Source organism: Cynocephalus volans, chromosome 4 (assembly GCF_027409185.1).
Source record: "Cynocephalus volans isolate mCynVol1 chromosome 4, mCynVol1.pri, whole genome shotgun sequence".
In the NCBI taxonomy this organism is placed as follows: domain Eukaryota; kingdom Metazoa; phylum Chordata; class Mammalia; order Dermoptera; family Cynocephalidae; genus Cynocephalus; species Cynocephalus volans.
In genome coordinates, this window is record NC_084463.1 from 152,676,637 (window position 1) to 152,700,070 (window position 23,434).

Genomic DNA, 23,434 nt, shown 5'->3' on the forward strand with positions numbered 1-23,434 from the left:
ATAAGTATATTCCAATATTGTGTGAGATATACTTATACTAAAAAAATTTATTTGGCTGTGTATCTGAAATTAATTTAACTGGGTGCTCTGTATTTTATTTGGCAACCCTGAGAAGACAGCTAAGTGCCAAGGGGGAAAGCAACTTTCTGGGGTCACACAGCAAACTGGGTCTCACTGCCAGGTCTATTGTGGCACGACCACAGCTTTGTTTTTTTCAGTTTTTTTTTTATTAAAGTGAATGCTTGCTTGCAGATTCCTTGTCTGTTATACAAAGAAAGAACCAATGATTATGGGTCTTCAAAGCAGAAATGGAAGAACACCCACAGAGCACAGGGGAGGGTGGCTGGCAGATGTTAGAACCTCAGGAGACTTGGGTCCAAGTCCAGGCTTATGTCCAAGTGAGGGTGACCATGAGCCAGACATTTCACAGCTCTAAGGCTCAGTATCCTAACTATCAAGTGGGCACAATTGGGGCCTATTTCCCAAGGGTTACTTTGAGGATCAACTGATATGAGCAATTCCTGAAAAGCTCATTCCTTGTAAACTGCAGAGCACCTTTTGCATCAATGCTGTTTTTATCATGATCCATAAGATGGAACAGGAAGCTTTGGTTTTGTAGAGTTGACAGCTGCACCTGCGCTTTCCCACCATCTCCCCACCCCACTCCAGAAGGGCTTTGGGCTAAATTCCTGGCCTGGCCCACAAAGCTGGACCAAGTGGTCCCTCCCATCCTGATTTACAGGAACTCACACCAGCGATCAATCATCCTTAATTTGTAACTGGGCAGTGTCCTGGGCCAGCCAATAGCTAAGACTGACCCCCCCAGACACACACACCCCACCCTCCCTGACCCTGCGGGACTCTCGACTCTGTACTGAGCTGCCTAGTGACTGGGAGTTTGGAGCAGGTTTGGTGCTGGGGGGTGGGGGGTACGGAGTGAAGAAGTCTGGGGAGGGGGGTCTCCTCACCTCCTTCTGTCCCTTCCCCAGTTTCCTGACCCCTTTTATGTCTGCAGTCTCTACAAGCTCGCTTCCTCTAGAGACTTCTGCCGCCTCCTCCCGCCCCCCCCCCCCCCCGGGCTGTCCTGCCCAGCCCCCTCTAGACCTCTCCTCCCCCTGCCCCTGGCCTCATTGTTTGGCTCAAGCAGGACCCCCTGATCGAACAGATGGACGAAGACCTGGGTCTGGGGCTGGGGGTGGGGGAAGAATGTTCAGCCGGTGCCGGGAAGGGGAAGCGGTTTTGGGAAAACAAAACAGAGGGAGGAGCCAGGGAGAAGGTGGCCTCGGGAGGGAGGAGGAGGGAATTCTCAGAGACAGGCCGGGAACGGAATGGGGGCGGGCCCCGGGGTGGGGTGGAGGTCCCCGGCTCCCGGGCTCCGGGGCTCCCGGGCTGGGGCTGGCTAGGACACTGGCTGGCTCCGCAGGTCCGGCTGACGTCGCCGCCCAGATGGCCTCCAGGCTGACCCCGCTGACCCTCCTGCTGCTGCTGCTGCTGGCTGGGGTAAGTGGCCCCTTCGAGGGGTGAGAAGCTGATGGATGATTAACCCTTCAGGCGCCGGGGAATGAGGAGAGCTCCTCCTGGCGCCAGCGAGTGTGGTCCTTGTACCCGCATTCCTAGAGCGCGGAAAGAGCTGGGGACTCAGAAGCAGGTTCTCATCGCTGCGGGCTACGTTCTGGCTGTGTGGCCTTGAGCAAGTCACTTCTTCCAGCTTACTTGTCCTGATTTTTTAAAGGGAAAACAAATAGACCCCTCCCTGCCCACCAGACAGGCTTGGCAGGAGGTCACAGAGGGCAAGGAGGTGGCCAGCATTTTGTGATGTAAAAGCAAGGGGTTGTTGTAGAAAATTGAGCTGTGCAGAGTCAGGATTTGGCTTCATAGGCTGGGGCCTGTGAAAACGGGATAGGAAGGGTACCACACCCACCTGGGCATGGGTGGGGGTTAAGAGCAGTGAGAGGTCCTGGTGGTCTGGGAGGTCAGGAATAAGAGATAAGGCCAGGAAGTGCGGGAGCCCAGGGGGAAAGTGAGTGCTGGCCTTGGCGTGCGTGTGCATGTGCGTGTGTGTGTGCGCGTGCATGTGCGTGTGTGTGTGCGTGTGCATGTGCATGTGCGTGTGTGTGTGCGCGTGCATGTGCGTGTGTGTGTACGTGTGCATGTGCCTTTGCGTGTGTGTGTGCATGTGTGTGTGCGTGTGCATGTGTGGAAGTTGGCATCTGCAGTGCCCTTCGAGATTCAGCAGAGGATGTAATGATGAGCAAGGAATCGGACTCAGAGACCTTGGTTGACTCCGAGCTTTCCCTCTCCTTTCTGTCAGACCCTGGGCTAGTTATTTAATGTGTGTCAGCATCAGTTTCTCTATCTGCCAGATTGGCATAATACAGGGTTTCTCAGTGGGACACTATGACCTTTGGGACTAGATAATTCATTGTTGAGAGACTGTCCTGTGCATTGTAGGATGTTTTGCAGAATTGCTGGCCTCCACCCACTAGGTTCTAATAGCATCTTCCCCCTCCCTCCGTTAGGACAACTAAAAATGCCTCTACACGTTGCTAAATATCCCTTGGGAGTTGAAATTGTCTCAGAGCTACTGGCCTGTACTACTTCTCTCTTTCCCTCTCCCTCCCTCTTCCCTTCCTCTTCCCTTCCTCTTTTCCTGTCACCCTCCCTTCCTTCCTTCCTTTTGTAATTGTTTTCCATACCCACTAATGGATTGCAACCCACAATTTGAAAATCCACCGTGCTAAAGCAGGGGCTACAAATTCAAAGTCTATGCAGGCCAGGTGAGTGAGTTAAAATGGGTAGATATTTATAAGAAATTGTAAGAACATAGATAAATGGCAATTGACAATCAGTTCCACTGATTGGAAAACAGCTTCCTACTTGGTCAGAGATAACAGGACACCCAACTACCCCCATCTTCTGCAGAAAATATCCCTGCACCCATCCCCATCCCCACCCCTGTATTGCCCCCTCTCTGAAGAAATTAGTGGAGGTGGCCCCAGGCAAGCCCATCATCTACCAGGCTGTGCCAGAAATTACTCTCTGGTATGGGACGTTTTCCACATCTGCACCTTCTCTTCCTGCTTTGAGTGTTTGAGGGGACTGTGCGTCACAGTAGGAAAGGTGAAACTCAGTTTTTTGACCCACAGGATAGAGCCTCCTCAAATCCAAATGCTACAAACCACAACTCTAAGAATCCAGAGAGCTTGCAAGGGGAAAGCAAAGGGAATGTCTCGAAGGTAGAGATTTCCAAGAGTGTTGGAGTCATAGAGACTTCCACCTTGCGGACAACCAGCCTGCCAACCAGCTCATCCACCAAAATAACTGTGAATACCACTGATGAATGCACCACTGAACCCTTCATCCAACCAACTACCCAGCTCCCAACAGAGTCTCCTATACCGACCACTACTGAGCCCTACTGCCCAGGGCCTGTCACTCTCTGCTCTGATCTGGAGAGTCATTCCTCAGAGGCCACATTGAGGGAGGCTTTGATAGATTTCTCCCTGAAGCTGTACTACACCTTCTCAACAACAAAGAAGGCCGAGACCAACATTATCTTTTCCCCACTCAGCATCGCCAGCCTCCTCACCCAGGTCCTGCTCGGTAAGACCCCGATTGAATTCTCTCCAGGTCATATGCTGGACTCTCCCGTGAGGGTCACCGACCCAGACACCTCCTACACCTTCTTCTGGGAGGAAGCTGTAAAAAATGGGCTGCATATGGTGGGGAATGGTGTTGTGTATCTTTCCATTCTTGAGCATTACTTCATTTAACAATGATTTAATAGGTACTATTGCTTGTAAAACCCTGTGGACTACACAAGAACATATAAAACAGGGTCCCAGCCACCAACAATGGTCCGAGGCAAGGTAAGGCAATAAGGGAGATGAAATCAGCAGAGATAGACCCAGAGTAGAACTATTGTAATGCTGCTTTCTAGCTGTGTGACCTTGGGCAGATCACTGAACCTCTCTGAGCCTGAGTCCTTATATGTAAAATAGAGATGGTGATAGCTACCTCAGAAGAATAAGTAGCAGATACACTAGTGCCTGACTCCTAATGGCAGGAGGTCAAACAAATGTTAATGCCTTTGTTTCCTTGAGGGATTACTGCCAAATCCCATGGGGTAATTACCCTGGGAGTGTCACAAACAAATTACTACAAGCAGAGGAGAGGGTGCTATCACCCCCCAAGGGGAATTCCAGGAAGGCTACTAAAAACAATGCAGTGCGCATGTAAGAACCTTTCTTCTGGAGTCCCAGTCCTAACATACCCACTAGATGCCAGTAGAACCCCACCCTCTATCTATGACAACCAAATTGTCTCCAGACATTACCAAATATCTCCTGGGTGGCACCCTTCAGTCAGTTGGTTTCAGTTAATTTCTTTATTGCCCAAAAGATGCAGCTTAAATCCTACTTCCATCATCTACTTATTAGCTCTGCGCCCTTAAATTGAGCAAACTACTTGATCTCTTATACTTCAATTTTCTCATCTGTATAATGGGATAGTAATTGTCCTTACGTAAAAGGGTTACTGTAAAGATTCAATGAGATAATATGGGAGAAGCACTTAAGATATCTGGAACCAAGTAAGTACTCAATATATTCTAGCTATCATTACACAGAAGATATGTACGATGACTTTGGTTCAATGTTTAATAATGAATGACTAACTGGAAGGGTATTGAACATCCATCCTCTTTTATGATTCTCCGATTTCTCCTCTAAATATCAATCTAGTGTTTCTGCCTATAGGGCAAAACTTTGTAAATCTAAACCAGCTAAATGTGGAGTTAACGTGGACCTGCCTTGAAAGATGAGTGAGATTTACACAGGTAGAGAAATGGGGAAGGAGAGTTCAAAGCCCTGGAAAAGCCTAACTGTGATTATTCATAATTCCCCCACTTCTGTTTTTCTGACTTATATCTATGTATTGTCTCCCAAAAGAATACTTCTAGCTCTGATGATCTACGATCCCCTCCATAGCAGGGAACATTCTAGCCTGGTACCTCAACCCTAGTCCCAAATGGTGGGTCTCCCAGTCCTCCTGCAAGTGCCCCTCATTCTCTGCCCTTTGTTGTAGGGGCTGGAGAGAGCACCAAGAGAAACCTGGAGAATGTCCTTTTCTACCCCAAAGACTTTGACTGTGTCCACCAGACCCTGAAATCCTTCACATCCAAAGGCGTCACCTCCGTGTCTCAGATCTTCCACAGCCCAGGTGAGTGCCCAGGGAGGGATAACAGTGCAGAGGAGAGTCCTGAGAGGATCCTGAAGGGGGACCCAGCACTGGGGAAAGAGAGGACAGAGGGAATGACGGAGGGCCTCGGCAGAAGTATCAGGTGGCTCCAGGAGCTGGATTGTTCTCCTGGTGAGATTTTAGGCAAGTCATTTGCTTTCATCAATTCCTTTTAGAATAAGAATGTTCTTATATATTTATTAATAGATAGGGCTAGAGAGCTGTATACATAAAATATGTGTATTATGTTATTAAGTAGGCAACGATAGTAATAAATAATAATAATAAACTACTAAAATAATGCAGTTGTTTTCCAACTTTGTTCTCCAGAGCCCTAGGGTTCTGCAGAGCTGCTTCAGGAGTTGTGGTGAGGGTGAATATCAGGGAGGCTGAGTGGTGGGGAGTGGGGCCCCACTTCCTGTGAGAGAGAGAGAGAAACCAGCTGGTCTCTGGGATCCCACCCAGCCTCACCAGAGGCCGTGGGCTTCAGACATGACTTTATTTGAAAACACAGTTATGCTGCTTTAAATAGTTTGAAAACCACAGATCTAGTCTCACTCCCCTTTTTTAAAAAAAGGAAAAACATTTTTCCTTTTTTTTTTTTACACTATGAAAGCAATATTCATTCATTATAGAAAACAAAATATAGAGAAGAAAAAAAAGAAAGAAAACTCACTTGAAAAGCACCCTCTTTTTAAATGTGGGAAAAATATGGCTCATAGCCATCAAGAAATGTTGCATTCACTTATTCGCTATAAATCAGCTTTATCCTCTGTCTTGCTAGGTTGGTGGAAAATACAACTGCGTTCAGTATTTTAGGGCTTCCTGCCCCCCTCCCCCCCAGCCTTGGTCTTATGCTGTACTTAAGCATCAGTGAAGCCTGGGCAAATGTCTTTGGTCTGTTTCATCCAGGAAAAACTTCTCTTTGAAACACTATTTTTTTTCAGTGGACTTGGGCTTTGGAGAGCAAAAGCCAGGTAGTCTTGTCATGAACTTCCATTGAGGCCAAGAAGCAGTCTGTTCCCTGCTGAATTACAGGAAGAAAAGAGGGGAAATACTCGTACAGGCAAATGGAAGTTAATATCTCAAAGAGTTATCTTGCCAACCTGTGGTTACATGGCAAGCAGGGGCAGCAAGGGTCTAGGACTAGTTCTTCTGCTCCAAGTTCAGGGTTTGCTCTCTTTGGGCCTCACTTGCTGCATCTGTAAGAGGAGTGGGCCAGACCCCTGTGCTTATTGGAGGGAACAGAAAGAGCCATAGAAAGCACATTCTCTCTCAAAGCTTGCACTTGGAAGGAGAGGGAGTATGCAGAGGACTCATGCCTTCCTCTCTTGACCTGTCCCCCCCAGACCTGGCCATAAGGGAAATCTTTAGGAACGCCTCTCAGAGCCTGTATGGCAGCAGCCCCAGAGTCTTGAGCAATGACAGTGAGTCCAACCTGAAGCTCGTCAACACCTGGGTGGCTGAGAACACCAACCACAAGATCAACCAGATGCTAGACAGCCTGCCCGCTGACACCCGCCTTATCCTTCTCAATGCTATTTACATGAATGGTAAGGGAGCCCTTAACCGAGTAGTCTTCCCCTTCTGGGTCCTTCCTCTCCTCTTGGCTTCAAAGTCTTCCCAGTCCCAAGTTCCACAGCTGGACCCCAGTGTACCTGTCCCACTCCTTGCTAACAGGGCTTTTAGCTCCTCTTCATCCTTTCCCTATCTGCAGTAGAGCCACCCTCTCTTCCCTCTAGCAAAGTGGAAAACAAAATTTGATCACCAAAAGACTAAGATGGAGCCCTTTCACTTCAAGAACTCTGTGATAAAAGTGCCCATGATGTATAGCAAGAAGTATCCTGTGGCCCATTTCACTGACCCAACTTTGAAGGCCAAGGTAAGTTCTTGACCCTTTCCACTCCTGTTTCAGTCCCACCTGAGTGTCCTAACTTCTTTTCTGCTGTGGCCCCATCTTTTGGGGGTATAACCTTACGAATTTATCATTTCTACTCTTCCCATCTATACTTCCACCCTATCTTTTCACCTTCTCCTCTCTCTAGCCTTGGCGGAGGCAGGCATTGTGTATTTTAGCCTGGAAGACAGGATTCTAAAGTTTCTTCATCCATCTTTACTGAATCAAATGACAAAAAGTGAGTCGTTTTCTTATTCTGTGCATCTATCTTCTTTCCATTCAACCCAGCAGGAGACCCGGTGGCTTAAGAAGTCCTCTGTGTGTGTGTGTGTGTGTGTGTGTGTGTGTGTGTGTGTGTGTGTGTGAGAGTGTGTGTGTGTGTGTGTGTGAGTGTGTGTGTGTGTGTGTGTGTCTATGTACAGCACACATATGCATATGTACACCTGTATATAGGTTTATCCGTGTATGTGCATATATCTAGTAAGTGTGTGTGTGCACTTGTGTTAAATGGCTTACGTTCCTTAGCAGAAATTGAACAATATAATTTCAGTGGGTGCGGAGGAAGGAAAGACAGAATATGGAGTTCAGAGGATTCTAGTTAGTAAATTATCTCATACCCAGTGGCCAAGTATTTCTGCCCTGTTAGGACATCAAGACACAGACCTGTGAGATGGAAAACAAGGGGACACAGCCAGTGTCTCAGTACCAGGCTGAGTATCTGTTCCTGGAACATGCCAAGCTTGTTTCCAGCTTGGCTTTTCCCTCTGCCTGGATACTTTTTCACTCAGATCTTCACGTAGTTTATTCCTTCTGGTCATTTGGGTGTCAGCTCAAAGGTCACCTTGGTGGAGAGCCCTTCTGCCCTTTGAAGTAGCCTCATCCTCACTCTGTAACATCATCCTGTTTTATTATATTCATGGTACTCACCACCCTCTGAAATTATGTTATTTTCTTACTTGATCACAGTATTATCTATCTCCCTGAGATACTGCATCTCTACTTGGGTACAGGGACCTGTCTTGTTTATTTTTATATCTACAGTGCCTAGAACAATGACACATAGAATAGGCGCTCATTCCATGTTTACTGAATAAATGAATGAATGAAGTAGTGGATGCTAAAGGGAGCTACTCATTTAGTATGAGTGGCTAGGGGGACATCATAGAGAAGATTACTTTTGACCATCTTTGCTCATTTATTTATCCATTCATGCATTTATCCACTTATCCATCCATCCCTATCCAATGAATATGACCACTCATGACTCATTTAACAGAACCCGAGCCAGAAGAGTGAATATATATATGACATGGTCAGGACATCACTCTGACTCCAAATATATGAGGGGAGGGTATCAAGTTGAGGTTTCTTTAAATGCCACAGGAGGAAGAGTTTTGTGACCATAAACCACTATTACAGTTCCTTGTGTTTTAAACAGATATTTAATTTAATAACATTATAAATTCAATATGAAAGTTTAACTTATGCCTTTTAATTTTAAGCTGAACTTGCTACATTATTTATAATAATTTTTATATAAAAACACTAACTTTCACTTGTTCTTTAAGCAAGCCATATTGAACAGATTAAATTCTTTAACCATTTGTTCTATTAATAAACATACTTACCTAATTTTCCAATAAGCATTTCAAGCTCCCCTTATGAATTTAATATACTTGACTTTCTTTTTAAACATGTCAAATACCTGACAGGGAAGAATTCAACTCTGTTTGGCCATATCGTCCCAGCACCTAAAGCCCACTTGTGAACTGAAAATTAAATTTGAAGAGTAAACTAACTTCCACCTGACATCCCAACGTCATTCTCAAATGTATTGAAGTTATCCTACAGCATTTTTGCTTAAAAGCATAAAACTAGCCTGTCAGATTCTCATAGAAATTACAAATACTATTTTAAATAACAAACACACAGATTACCCTGAACTTAACCCCTGGTGTTAATATTATGAAGTTGGCTTACTTTACTATTCCCATATTAAATTTAAAATCTTCCTGGAACATAAGGGTATTTACCCAGGTAAGGGGGTTAGGTTTACTAACCCAGGTATGCTGAGGCTACTGGCTTGAAAATTCAAGACCACAACATGGTAAATTTTTGGTCAAAGATTCAAGATCTGTATATAGGACCTGAAGGGTACATACTGCCCAGATGGGTAAGCCCTGTGTGAAGCCCATGTCAACAGGGACCCGTGTCCATCTTCAGTTGATATTGGTTTAGAACCTGCTTCTTCTGGGCTGTTTTCTCAGGTTCCAACAATTGATTGGTTTCAGTCATTTTCTTTATTGCCCAATTGAATTCTGCATTTTTCTAGATTCTTGTCCAACTTTCAACCTCAGCCATAATAACATTTAATGATAGTCTCATATCCTATTAGACTAAGCTTTCTTAGCCTTGCCACTGTTGGCATTTGGGGTCACATAATGTTCGTTGTGGGGGGCTGTCCTGTGCATTGAAAGATTTAACATCATCCTTGGATTCTACACAAAACTTCACTGCCCCCCCGCCAGCTGTGACAACCAAAATTACCAAACAGACATTACCAAATGGCCACTGGGGGGCAAATTCGCCTCTAGTTGAGAACCCATGGGTCCTGCACTTCTCACATACTTTTTTTGGTCTGGCCATCAGTTGAAAGTCCTTCTACTAGCAAACTGGAAAGGTAGGCTGAGATCAGCTGGTGAACAATCCTGAATGCCACACTAAAGGTTTGTAGTTAGTCTCATAGGTAGTAGAGAGTCATCCATAGTTTCCAGTGGGACTCACCTGATAGCTCTGGTGGTGCATTTGTGCATGTTATATACTTTAGGCACAACACACATGGGAAAAAGGGAACCGGGCTTAGAGAGACCAGATCACTTGCCCATATGACACAGCTAGTCACTGATGGAGCCAGGGTGTCATCAGAAACTTGTGCTCCTTCCTCTGCCCCTTGCCAGCACAGAGTTAGACCAGCACTGTTCACCCAGGTGGCATCTTCATTTTGTGGCCAAGTCTGGGAGCCGAGGTCTAGCTGGTGCTTGATGAAATAGTACAGACTTTTCACAGCAGACTGAAAGACAACCTTGGGATACAGAAGGTGAGGCCAGGTGGGAGCTGGGGTAGGAAGACTGATAAAGTGGCATCTCTTATTCTCTAGGTGGGGCAGCTGCAGCTCTCCCACAACTTGAGCCTTGTGATCCTGGTACCCCAGAACCTGAAATACCGTCTTGAAGACATAGAGCGGGCTCTCAGCCCCTCTGTCTTCAGGGCCATCATGAAGAAGCTGGAGATGTCCAAGTTCCTACCCACTCTCTTGATGTTGCCCCGTATCAAAGTGAAGAGCAGCCAGGACATGCTGTCAATCATGGAGAAATTGGGTGAGCTCTGGCAGCTTGGGGTTACTTCCAGGCCATCAGAGAAGAAAGGGGGTCCCTAAAATGCAGTTAGCATTCTCTAGAATATTTTTCACATTCATAATCTCAGGTTGTCCCTTAACCTTATGATTTAGAGAGTCAGGTGCTCTTATCCCATTGGATCACTGAGGAAACTGAGACTCAGAAACTTTCTGTGACTTACCCAAAGTTTACATGACATACCCTTGAGCTAATTAGAGGCAAACCAGTTAGAACACCATCCCAGGTCTCCAGCTCTCCCGACTATTTTCACTGTGGTTCCTCATGACATAGACATTGGAACAGGTGACCGAGGTGGGTTGTGGATGCCCCTTCCCCAAAGACATTTCATAACAGTCAACCACCCCATGGAATGTTCAAGAAGTATGTGGATATGAGAGTCTGGTGGTTTCTGAGTTTAAAAGAGGCAACAGAGGCTCTGTCCCCTAACCTTTGACCTAGGTTCACATCTGTCCCTTCATTTCCGGTTACAGAACTTGACCGCCTAACACATGATCTCATTTCCTGGTATATGGCACCTGCATAGGAAAAACAAACTGTTTTCCTCTATTCTCTCATTCTGCACTTCTGGCCACCAAACAAGAGGGCGTGTTTTTCCTACACCCAGCAGTCCTCCAATTCTCTGTGGACACAAACTGGGTGTTTTACAATTCAATTCAATCCAGTTCTGACACTGTCTACCTGGAGATAGCATCAGATCCCACAGCTTAAGGGCTCAGTCCCACAAGACTGCCACCACTTCAGATGCCAGTCGTGAGAATAGGCTGTCACTCATGCTTCTGACCAACCAGCTGTGAACTGGAGCTTCCCACAACCCACTCCTGGGGTTTGATCGTTTGCTAGAATAGCTGACAAAACTCAGGAATACACTTATGTTTACTGGTTTATTATGTAATGAAAGATATGATAAAGGATACAGATGAACAGCCAGATGAAGAGATACATAGCGCAAGGTCTGGAAGCCTCCCGAGGACAGGGGCTTTCTGTCCCGTGGAGTTGGGATGGGCCACCCTGGCAGCATGTGGATGTGTTCGCCAACCCAGAAACTCTCCAAACCCTGTACTTTAGGGATTTTTACGGAGGCTTCATCATGTAAGAATGATCAATTATTAACTCAATGTCCAGACCTTCTCCCTGCCCCAGAGGATGGGGGGTGGGGCTGAAAGTTCCACACTTCTAATCATGGCTTGGTCTATCTGGTGACCAGCCCCCATCAAGGAGCCACCAAGAGTCACCTCATTAGAACCAAAGATGTTCCTATCAAGAACAGAACTGAGGCCAACAGAGGTGGGAAAGGGGGTTAGTGAGAAATGGGTAAAGGGCCACAAACAATGGTTACAATATGTAAGGTTGAATATAGTAGTTACCCTGATTTGAGCATCACATATTGCACGCAGGTATTGATAGTCAACGCTCTATCCGACAGATATGTACAATCATGTTTCAATAATTAAAAAAAAGTTGAAAAAAAAATGTGTCTATCACCAAGGAAATCCCAAGGGATTAGGAGTTCTTTGTCAGGAACTGAGGTCAAAGAACAAATAGTGGAACACAAGATGCTCCTGCATCCCTATCGCTTAGAAAATTACAAGGGTTTTAGGAGCTCTGTGTCAGGAATCGAAGGCAGAGACCAGTATATGTTTCTCATTATTTCACAGCTTCCCACCCTTGTGTATGATCTCATCTCATAACACATGACCTGTCTGTTATACTACCTTGTTTCCAAGGTCCTTAGAGACAAGGAAGCAAGGACATCTTTCAAGGGTTTTGGGGGGTGGAAGGCAAGGCCTCTTGAGAGAGAGAGTGGTGGTTGGACCCTCTGATGAGGATCCCATGAGCTGGACCAGAGGTATGACATAGAATCTGACAAGCAGGTGAGAAGGAGGGAGAGAGTGTCGGGACTCAGGACTCCCCCAGAAGGTTCAGGACAGAGGTCTCCATCCGCTCAGGGTTTCGTGCTGCTCTCTGACTCTTTGTTTTTCTCTGGTTTTGCCCCAGAATTCTTTGACTTCGCTTACGACCTCAACCTGTGCGGGCTGACAGAGGACCCGGATCTTCAGGTGTCTGCGATGCAGCACCAGACGGCGCTGGAGCTGACAGAGACAGGCGTGGAGGCGGCTGCTGCCACCTCCGTGTCTGTGGCCCGCACCTTGCTGATGTTCGACGTGCAGCAACCCTTCCTCTTCGTGCTCTGGGACCAGCAGCACAAGTACCCTGTCTTCATGGGGCGGGTGTATGACCCCAGGTACTGAGACGTACACGGGACCAGGTTAGGGCAAGCCCCTACTCAGCAAGACTCAGCTGCCTCAGTCACAGCTCTGCTGGCCTGGACTCGTCCCCAGCCACCTCCTGCCTTGGGTGTCCTCTGTCCTCCACCAAAAGGGCTCCCTCAGGGGTCTGGCAAAGGAATCTGCTTCTATCAGCCCTTCTCTGTGACCCTGTCATGCTCTCTAAATCACATTTTGCAGCTTTCTCTGGTTTAGGTTCCCCACGCTATAAATAAAATCTGGCAGATGACGACTTCTTCTCTCATTTACCCTTTGATATCAGCGGCTTCAATATTAGAGGACAAGAGCGACTGCAGCTCCTGTATCAGCCAGCTATTGCTGTGTGACAAGTCACTCTAAACTTAGTGGCTTAGAACAGCACTTGTTTGTTATTTCACATAAGTCTCGGGGTTGGCTAGGTGGTGTTGCTGATGTGAGCTGAGCCTGGCTGATCTTCCTGGGCACACTCATACATCTGTAATAGTGACTGGGGGTGACTGGTCTTCGATGACCCCAGCTGGGACATCTTGGCTCTTCACATGTGTCCTCCATCGCCCCAGCTGGCTAGCCTGCAGTGCACAGTTCCAAGAAAAGAGCTAAAGATGGGCAGTCTCCTTTTCACACCTCTGCTTGCATCAAGTTTACCATTGTCACAATAATTCATTGAACTTTCAAAAGGAGGGAATGGAACTGAGGCCACCAGAAGTGGGAAAGGGGGAGGGGGAGGGAGGGTTTAGCAAGGAAATTGGTAAAGGGCCATAAAAGAAGGATTACATTATGTAATGATAAATATAGTAATAAAAAAATAAGTTTACCGTTGTCCCTGGGGCCAAAGCAAGGCACATTGCCAAACCTAGAGTTAGGGTGGAAAAGCACTACAGAGTTATGGGGCAAAGAGCCATTAATTAGGGGCTATTCATGGAATCCATTTATCATAGTCGCTATCTTGCTTATTTGTCTACAACAGCTGTGACAACAACAATAAAGTAGCTAACTTTATTGTCAGCGTACACAGGCAGTCTGCTAAGAGTTTCGCAGACATTTAATCCTCACGATAACTTTATATGGAAAACTTGGAGAGGCTGATTTTTGTTCAGAGTCATGCAGAGCAAATGGCAGAACTGGAACTTGTCTTTTTTTTTTTTTTTTTTTTTTTTTAAAGATGACCGGTAAGGGGATCTTAACCCTTGACTTGGTGTTGTCAGCACCACGCTCACCCAATGAGCCAACCGGCCATCCCTATATGGGATCCGAACCCGTGGCCTTGGTGTTATCAGCACCACACTCTCCCGAGTGAGCCACGGGCCGGCCCCAACAGAACTGGAACTTGAAAACACCTCATGACTCAAGTCCATGCTCCCAGCCACTATCTTCTATGTCTCTACCGCCCTTCCTCTGTCTTAAAATTCTGCCTTTTCTTAATATTTTATTTATTTTGCCAAGCCCATGGCGCACTCGGGAGAGTGCGGCGCTGGGAGCGCAGCGATGCTCCTGCCGTGGGTTCGGATCCTATATAGGAATGGCTGGTGCACTCAGCCAGTGAGTGCACGTCACGAAAAAGACAAAAAAAAAATATTTTATTTATTTGAAAAACTTCTATTGTGTGCGTGGCATGTGTCAGGCACTATGTTAAGCACTGAGGATATGAAGACAAACCTAGTGGCTGCCTTCAAAACCTACGGCCTGATGGAAGAGACAGATAGGAAGACAGATTCTAACAGAGAGAGTTCTTTTCACCTCTGGAGATGACTCTGGCCACGTTTTCCTCATTTCTAGGTTATATTCATAGATTCACGGATGTTCCAGCTTTTGCCCTTTCCTGCTTTCTCCCTCTTTCTCCTCCCACCTCTGTGTCTCTGCCCCCGACTTCCATCTCTGTCTATTTCTCTCGATCCCCCACTGTCTCTCTATCTCCTCTCCCTTCCTTCCTTCCCTTCTCTCCTTGTTACAGCATTATCAACCCGAATGTGCCAACATGATTTCTGGATTGAGCCCTTCACTTCTCTGGCTGATGAGGTAACAGATCCAGACCTTCCACTCCGCCCATCCTCACCCCTCCCCCAGCTCTCCCCACACACACCAGACACTCAGTTCTCAACCACAACCAGCCCAGAGGTATGTGTACCCCTCATGGCTACACATGGGGATTGAGCATCAGTCCAAACACATTTATCAAGCATTTGCCTGATGAGGTGCAGATTTGATTTTCAAGCAGGATCTCAACTCAGGTCAAGCTCGTTCTGTTTGATGTTTCTGTAGGGTGGATGTAAGGCAATCAAAGCCACCAGCATATATGCTCACGCCACTGCTGCCCCACACTCCGGGAACTTCTGCCAACTGCAGAATCTGGCTTCCCCATCCCTCTTTCACCCTGATGATAAGGAGAAACTGAGCCATGGGGGACTGTAGTAACTGACCTAACTGGGCACTGCAGCCATGCTGGCAGCTCTCAGTCCTTTGTCCCCTTCTCAGTGGCCCTCGGCTGGGGGTGCCAAACTCAGGGCTGAACGCAGGATGCAAGGTCACCCAGGCCTCCAGAAAACCTTGCCAAGGAAGGCACATCATTGGTTTCTGATTACCAATCAGGTTCATTCCAAAAGCCTAAACTCTGGTCCCTGTGCCCTCTCTGGTTCATGCATGTTCTGGTTGTGGTTAGGGGGTTCTGATGGGGGAAGAAAGATGACACAGGGGGTGTTCATGGCTTATCCCTTACCATGTCACTCAACTACTACTGTTCCTCATTCTCAGACTCTGCATTTCAGGCTCTGCCTCACTGTGTGAACTGTTTCTGGGGAAGGCTAGCTGGGCAAAACCTCAGAATGCCAGATTCTAGGTAGGAGGACTTCCGTGCAGCTCAGCTGTAACTGAGAACCAAACAAGAATCACCCAGGCATGATGTGCAGCTCTGAGGCCATGGACAGATCACCACCTCACACTAGCTCTCTCCATAATTGCATGATCAATCCCTCATAATAAATCTCTTCTTATACATCTATATATCTATCCTCTTAGTTCTATTTCTCTGAAGAACCCTGACACATGCAGAAAGAAATCAGATCTTTACCTCATCAGGTAGGTGCTTGATAAATGTCTGTGGACTGATGCCAGATCCCCATGTGTAGCCACAGGGGAGTATACCTACTTCTGGGCTGTTTGTAGTTGGGAGCATCTGAAGTGTGTGAGGAGAGCGGGGGGAGCGGTCTCTGCATACCTTTCTGCATGTGTCAGCGTTTTCCGGAGGACCAGACCTAAGAGGATATATACAGATATATAAAAAGAGATTTATTAAGAGGGATTGGCTCATGCAATTATGAGAAGTACTGAGAAGACCCATGGTCTGCCATCTGCAAGCTGGAGGCCCAGGAAAACCAGTGGAAACCCAATCCAAGCCCGAAGACCTGAGAACCAGGGGGCCGAAGTTGTAAGTTCCAGTCTGAGCCCAAAGGCCTGAGAACCAGGAGCACTGATGTCATAGGGCAGGAGAAGATGGGTGTCCCAGCTCAAGCAGAGAGAGCAAATTGACCCTTCTGCCTTTTTGTTCTCTTCAGGCCCTCAGTGGATTGGATGGTGCTCACCTGCATTGGTGAAGGTGAGCTTTACTCAAAAACACTCTCCAAAATCAATAACTTTGTAATGGAAGTTAGATGTGATAACATGCTATGAAAAAGCCCAAATAACTGTCATGACATGCCAAGATAGTGGCTGGGAGCTTGGACTTAAGAGTCATGAGATGTGCTTTCAAATTCCACCCACTCACACGCCAATCTCTTCTGGAAACAACACCCAGATATAATGTTTTACCAGCTATCCGGGCATCCCTTAGCCCACTAGTCAAGTTGACACATAAATTTAAGCGTCAAACCTTCCCTGCTCAGTCTCCCAAAAGCCAGTCTCCTAGGCTGCTGGGAAGATGCTAAATTCCTGTCTGAGCTGGTCCCACCCCGATTCTTATGTAAGGAACTGTTGAAAGCAAAGGCACCTCCCAAAGTCAGGAGGATTCCCCTCCTTGGGTTGATCTTGACACAATGAAAGTGGTGCTCAGCACCAACCTGAAATGTGAACAAGCAAAGTCAGGAGGCGGAAAGTGACTCTCATCCATGGAGGCACAGCATCTTGCAAAGCTCATTGACCCTCCCAGGTAACAGTATTACCTGCTGAGAGCCAGTTCATAGTATTCCCATTTGTGAAATGAGGAAGCTAAAACTCAGAGAGGTTAAGTAACTACCCAAAGGTCACACAGCTATAAATTGATCTCACGTTCAAATTCAAATGCAGTAGGTGCCTTACTTGGCCAGGCTTATTTCCTTTGTGCCCAAACTAGACTATAAATCAGATCTGTCTCTTCTTATGCCCTGTACCATGTGCCCCAATGAGTGCCTTACACTTTCAAAGTGCCTTACACTAAAAAAAAAAAAAAAAAATCTATCTAATGAATGACTGACTGAATGAGTCACCACATCCAGGTAGGGGGAAAGAGGAGATTCTTACTCATCTGGAAACAATAGAAAATCTGGCACATATACTAAAATTGGAACGGTACAGAGAAGATTAGCATGGCCCCTGCGCAAGGATGACATGCAAATTCGTGAAGCGTTCCATAAAAAAAAAATTGAAAATTTATTTTTTATGTTCTGAGGCTTTATAGTGTGAGAGAGGGCTTTTGTTTGTTCATTTAAAACAGTAGGCACTTATTTAGCTCATGAGTTGAGTCAGTGTGGGCCTGGCAGGCCTAGGGTGGCTTCAGTTATGTACCTGCAGACAGCTGGGGGCTAGCTGGACAGTATGATGAGGTTTGACTTTCCGAGCTTGTAAGGGTCCACTCGTGTGTCTTGGACCTTGGCTGAGATGAATCAGCTGACCAACTTTGCTCCATTTGAGCTCTCCTCTTCCAGGAGACTAGTTGGGTCTTGTTCATGTAGAAGTTGCCAAAGTCCAAGAGGCATGCGAGGCCTCTTGAATCTGAAGCTAGGAAGTAATATAACATCATTTCTGCTTCATTCTACTGGCCAAAGCAAGTCACCAGAACAGCTCAGATTCAAGGAGTAAGGAAATAATCTCCACCGCTTAAAAAAAAGACCTGCGAAGTCACTCTGAAAGGGCATGGATATAAGGAAGCGTGAATAATTCTTGACCTCTTTTCCAGTCAACCATAAGTGGTTTTATACAGTTTTGTAGAGAAACTATTAGCAACTTCCCCCAGAAACTTGCTGCTCTGAGTTTTTCCTTAAAAATTCAAGGGCTTTTTTTGTTGATAGCATTATAACATTAGGGGCTGGCTGGTTAGCTCACTTGGTTAGAGCATGGTGCTGATAACACCAAGGTCAAAAGTTCGGATCCACTCAGCTGCCAACAAAATTAAAAAATTATATGTGTGTGTGTGTGTGTGTGTGTGTGTGTGTGTGTGTGTGTGTGTGTGTGTGTATGAAACAATTTATTACATGAAGTTTCAAGTTGCATGCATATAAATCTACTCTCATTTTGTTGCTATCTCTGTGTGGCATATTAAACAACCCCTGGCTCCTCCACCCGCATTTGTCCCTTGAGAAAGACAAAGGACCATACACTCAAGACATACACAACTAAGACCCCCCCGCACACACACACCCTCCCATCCTGCCCTGCAATTCTATTGTGGAATAGGCAAAAGCCTATACGTTGGTAAACCCAGTTTCAGTGATTTTCTTCATTCCCCAACTACATGCTCCTCCGCATGTGGGTTTGGCGGGGGAAGTTCTGAGAAAGAACCCAAAGTGGGAGTAGGATTTCGTTGCAGTTAGTCCTTGCTGCCACAAGGTGTCGCTGTTGAAGCTTTGTCCTGTATAGCCTCAGATACACCAGTCTTTTCAGTGAGGTGTTTTTGCTGATCCAGATTCTTAAACAGATAAGGTGAGGATTTAAACTTTGATTCCAAAGTTTACCGTTTATACTTGTTCATCCACTGTTTTGCAAAGATCAAAACTTTCAGGTTCTGCCTGGATTCTGGAAGGCTTCTGAACTGAGCCACCCGCTGTTCCAGAACCAGCCTGGTCCCTACAAACCCCAAGGGCTTTGTCTTGAGCTGTGGTTGACAACCACAATAGCAGCAACAAATACCTAACATGCTGTCAGGCAGGCACTGTGCTAAGAATTTACAGGGAGTACATCATTTCATTCAAGGGGAAATCACACCTTATGAAAAGAATATATTACTGAAGACATTGGATAATTCAAAACTTAGCCAATATGACACCATGTTTCCCAGAAAAATAACTGTAAAAAGTAGGGAGAGGAATCTTCAACCACTGTAGAATATTTTTTTCTATGTTCTATTTTTTGTTTGCTAGACACTAAAATCTCTAATATTTTGCAGAGTAGGCACTCCTACATTAACTGTTTGACATGTCATGACAGTTATTTAGGCTTTTTCATAGCATTTTATCACATCTAACTTCCATTACAAAGTTATTGATTTTGGAGAGTGTTTTTGGCACAAATACCATCACTTAATGAACTCTGAAATAGCATCATTCTAGGATACAGAAAATGTTTTAAATGATAATGCTGAATGTTAAAACAACAGCACATTAGTCATTAATGTCACTATCAGAAGACATGATGTACATAAACAACTCAATTCACGTGATATGAACATTGATGACAGTTATTTACTTTTGCCAGCTCCAGTGGCACTGTCATGTAGCAACAGTTGTAAATACAGTTTACCCCCCTCTCATCCCACCAATTTTGAAATTATGCAACGCTCAATGATATATATATTTTTTTAATTTAGGGAGACTTGCAGTTTTTCCAATTGTATAATTCAAATTTACATAATATACAATAGCACCACACCATTATTATCCCCTTTTATAGATTACAAATGAATCCTTAGAGAGCAATTAACCTTCTCATTCAAGGTCTCACAGTCGATAAATAGTGGAGTTGGGAGTAGACCCCAGTGTCTAGCTCCAGAACTCATACTCAATAAACAAGATTTTGTTTCTCCAAAGAAGAAATTTATTTCTTATTTTATTTTAGAGAACTTACTGATGTTCCTCGTCCTAAGCCTTGATTGAAATTACACTCATCCATCCGAAAAGCCGCTCACCCATCCTAAAAGCTCTTCATAATTTTGAATCTTAGGAAGAAATGTTGGAGAAATATGAATTCTTCCCATCCCAGAAAAACCCTTAGGCAAACTGGGACACCTCCTCCCTGCTGACCTGCTTTGACTACCAGGGACCTCAGGAAGTGGCAGTTTCCACAGAAGCAAAGATGCTACTGTTATGTCCTCTCTCAGAATAGGGCCTGCCTACCATTGGCACAACTGAGAGGCTAGTCAAGTGACTTCCCTGAAACTGAGAGTGTGCTTCAGGTGACCCAGAAAAAGGTCGAGCATTTTAAGTGTTCCTCTCATTTCATACTCTATTTAACCTTTGTCTTGACTAGCAATTTAGCACACACGCACACTCAAATACATGGAAGTACATGCAATATACACATGTACATACATGTATACATACACCGATAGAAGACTCACAAATATATATGTATATTCCCACTCACACACATGTACAAAAGCACATGCACACCATCCTCTGGAAGTCTGTGCCAGAGTTTGGGGGCAAACTGTACATCCCATCCCCATCCCCGATGAGGGCCTCCTGGGCAGGGAGGAGCAAGGAACACTCTTCCAAGGGAAGAATCCCAGAGCTAGCCATCACTAATTACAAGCCTTGAAATAGGCTCATCCATCATCCTGCAGTGACAGGCTGGCCTCCTAGCCACACCCCCATTCCACTCCATTTCTCCTTGAGTGACCGCAGATCTGCTTCACAGTATGAAAAGCCTTTTGGCTGCATATTCAGTCCTCTCCCAAAACATAAAAATGGGCATGCCCTGGCTCAGCTGTTAGCCTTCTGCTCTTCTCTCCACACACTCTAAGAACCCATGTGAAGCTCCCCCACTGCCCCCACCCTTATGCATAACTCTCTTTCAATCGGGCTTCTACGTGTGCCCTCCATTTTCAGTATCTTTGCAAGAATCCTATGACTTCGTGTTGTTTTGCCAGATTTACAAATGAAGGAAAGGAGCCTCCAAGAAACAATTTACTCAGGGTCACCCAGCTGGGAACGTTAGAGATGGCATTCAAACCACGGTCTGCTCTTTGCATATCCTAGGATCTGCAGTCCTTTTCCCATGCCACCTCACCCAGCCTCTGTGCAGGTGACTCTCCAACTCACCATCTCAGGTTTGAAGAGCCAGCTCTGTGGCTGAACATTTCCTCAGGTCTTTGATCCTTGGGGTCAAGATTTGGGACTCTTAGGACTGGCCCGTGGCTCACGTGGGAGAGTGTGGTGCTGATAACACCAAGTCAAGGGTTAAGATCCCCTTACCAGTCATCTTTAAAAAAGAGGAAAAAAGATTTGGGACTCTTTGGATAGATGGCTTTAGTCAGAACTGGGGGATGGTTCTTACCCTTTAGGTAAGTAAGCATCTGGAGTCTGGAATAGTAGCTACTGTCATATTAAGCAATCCCTGGAAACTGTCTTTCTTTATCTATTCAAATGAACCACTTAAGCAGAATCTTATACTCTGCTATTTTTCCAGGGGGCCTTTTCCCTTTTCCCTAATTGAATATGTAGTATCTATGGAATTCCCATATTCATCTGCCTTGTTTGTTTCCACCCAAGATGTTTAATCTAACAATTATTTATGTACAAAAAAAAAATGAAGGGCCCCCTCCAAAGTTTTTGAAAAAAAGTAAAGAGCTAGTCTCTGCTACTCTTCCTATTAAAAACTTAATGAAAAGAAGCACCATTCTTTTTTGTTTTTGTTTTACTTTCTCACTAAAAGTTTACAGGAAAAATTTCAGTCATGTCTTTCCTGGATTTACAGGAAGAAGGATGTGTTTTCCCACGGGCAGGTGAAGAGTGTGGATGGCAGAAGGCCCTGGTGATGGGACACAGTGATGGCAGCTGGGCTGCTCAGGATGGGTAGACAAGCTGCAGATTTAGCAGGTCTCTGGCTCCCACGCTGGTCCATCCTGTAGGCATGTAGTTTTCTCCAAGCTGTTAGATGGGTGCGGTATTTAGGGCTTTCTTCCTTCTGCAAAAGTTTGGATGGCTGTGAAGTCCAAGGTCAAGGGCATACATCTCTGAGGGTCTTCTTGGAGAGAACTCTCTGCAGAGTACTAAAGTGGCACAGAACAGTCCATGGAAAGAGGGCAAGAGCATATGTACTCTTTTTATAAAGCACCAGGCCACTTTCACGTTAACCCATTAATTCATTAACCCATTAGAGTTCTCATAATCTAATCACCTTTTACAGGACACCACCTTTCAAATAGTATGGTAGAATTTCCCACCCTATTAATACAGTTACAATGAAGATTACATTTCAACATGAGCTTTTTCAAACCATAGCACTAACCTCTTTGACTTGGTCAGGTGGGGACCTCCAAGTTGGCCACCCTGGAGATGAACCACCAGAGAGCTCAGATGAAACAGTGGCAAAAGAAGAGGCACCATTCTTGCAGCATTATTCACAATAGCCAAGAGATAGAAGCAACCCAGTGTCCATGACATATGAATGAATGAAGAAAATGTGGTGTATACATACTGAAAGAAAGTGAGCTGAAACACTGGGTATCGATCAAGCTTTATTAAAGGAAAAGAATCTGCGGGGCTGCCCTCAAAGTGGGGGACAGCACCAGGTGTGGAGGTGGGAGAGCTTATATAGGGCACCAAGGGCTGGCTGATACAATCAAGGAGGGGCATTATGCTAATGTGGAAGCTATGTGACCAGGGTGGAGAATTGTACCCTTGCTAAACAAAAAGGGTTTCTGTTTCTCAGAAATCATCAGGTTTCTTACAAAGGGAGGGGCTGTCGACTATTTTGTGCTTATTGTGTGCAAAATGACACTGGTCACGTCCAAGATCCATCACATGAAACAGAATCTTATTCAGCCTTAAAAAAGAAGGAAATCCTGTTACATGCCACAACATGAAAGAACCTTGAGGATATTATGCTAAGTGAAATAAGCCAGTCATGAAAAGACAAACACTGCAAGATTATATTTATATGAGGTAGTAGTCAAACTCTTAGAAACAGAAAGTGGTTGGTGGTTGCCAGGGTCTGGGGAGAGAAGGAAAAACACTTGTTCCAGGGGTATAGAGTTTGAGTTTTGCAGGATGGAAAAGTCCTAGAGATCTGTTGCACAACCATGTACAAATAGGTAACACTACTGTATTGTACACTTAAAAATGGTCAAGATGATTGAGTTTTATGTTATGTGTTTATTTGCCACAATTAAAAAAAGAAAAAGGAAAAACAAAAGAAGCAACTACACCATTCATGGGCAACTACTCTGTCCCAGGGATTTTCCAGAAGTAAAACACTCACCACAGCCTTTCACTAGAAGTAATGTTTTCCTTGTCTCATAAAGGGAGGAACGGGGCTGGCCTGTTAGCTTGTTGAATTAGAGTACAGGGTCATGACATCAAGGACAAGGGTTTGGATCCCTGTACTGGCCAGCTGCCCCCCCCCCCAATAAATAGATAAATAAGGGGAAGAATGGAGAGGTCCCGTGTCATATTTGAACCTGCGGCCATCTGACTCCAGTAGCTAGGTTTCTAACC

General features: G+C 45.5%; 1 protein-coding gene and 1 pseudogene across 1 annotated transcript; both read left to right on the forward strand.

The window, feature by feature from the left end:
• Positions 1-832: 832 nt before the first annotated feature.
• SERPING1 (serpin family G member 1) lies at positions 833-13,068 on the forward strand. Its single transcript, XM_063094109.1, has 8 exons — positions 833-907; positions 1,424-1,500; positions 3,147-3,603; positions 5,086-5,220; positions 6,588-6,791; positions 6,981-7,120; positions 10,293-10,512; positions 12,547-13,068. The coding sequence occupies exons 2-8, from the start codon at positions 1,447-1,449 to the stop codon at positions 12,798-12,800; spliced, it is 1,464 nt and encodes a 487-aa protein (XP_062950179.1). The 5' UTR covers positions 833-907; positions 1,424-1,446; the 3' UTR covers positions 12,801-13,068.
• Positions 13,069-17,319: 4,251 nt separating this feature from the next.
• LOC134377415 (U6 spliceosomal RNA) lies at positions 17,320-17,420 on the forward strand (annotated as a pseudogene).
• Positions 17,421-23,434: the final 6,014 nt, after the last annotated feature.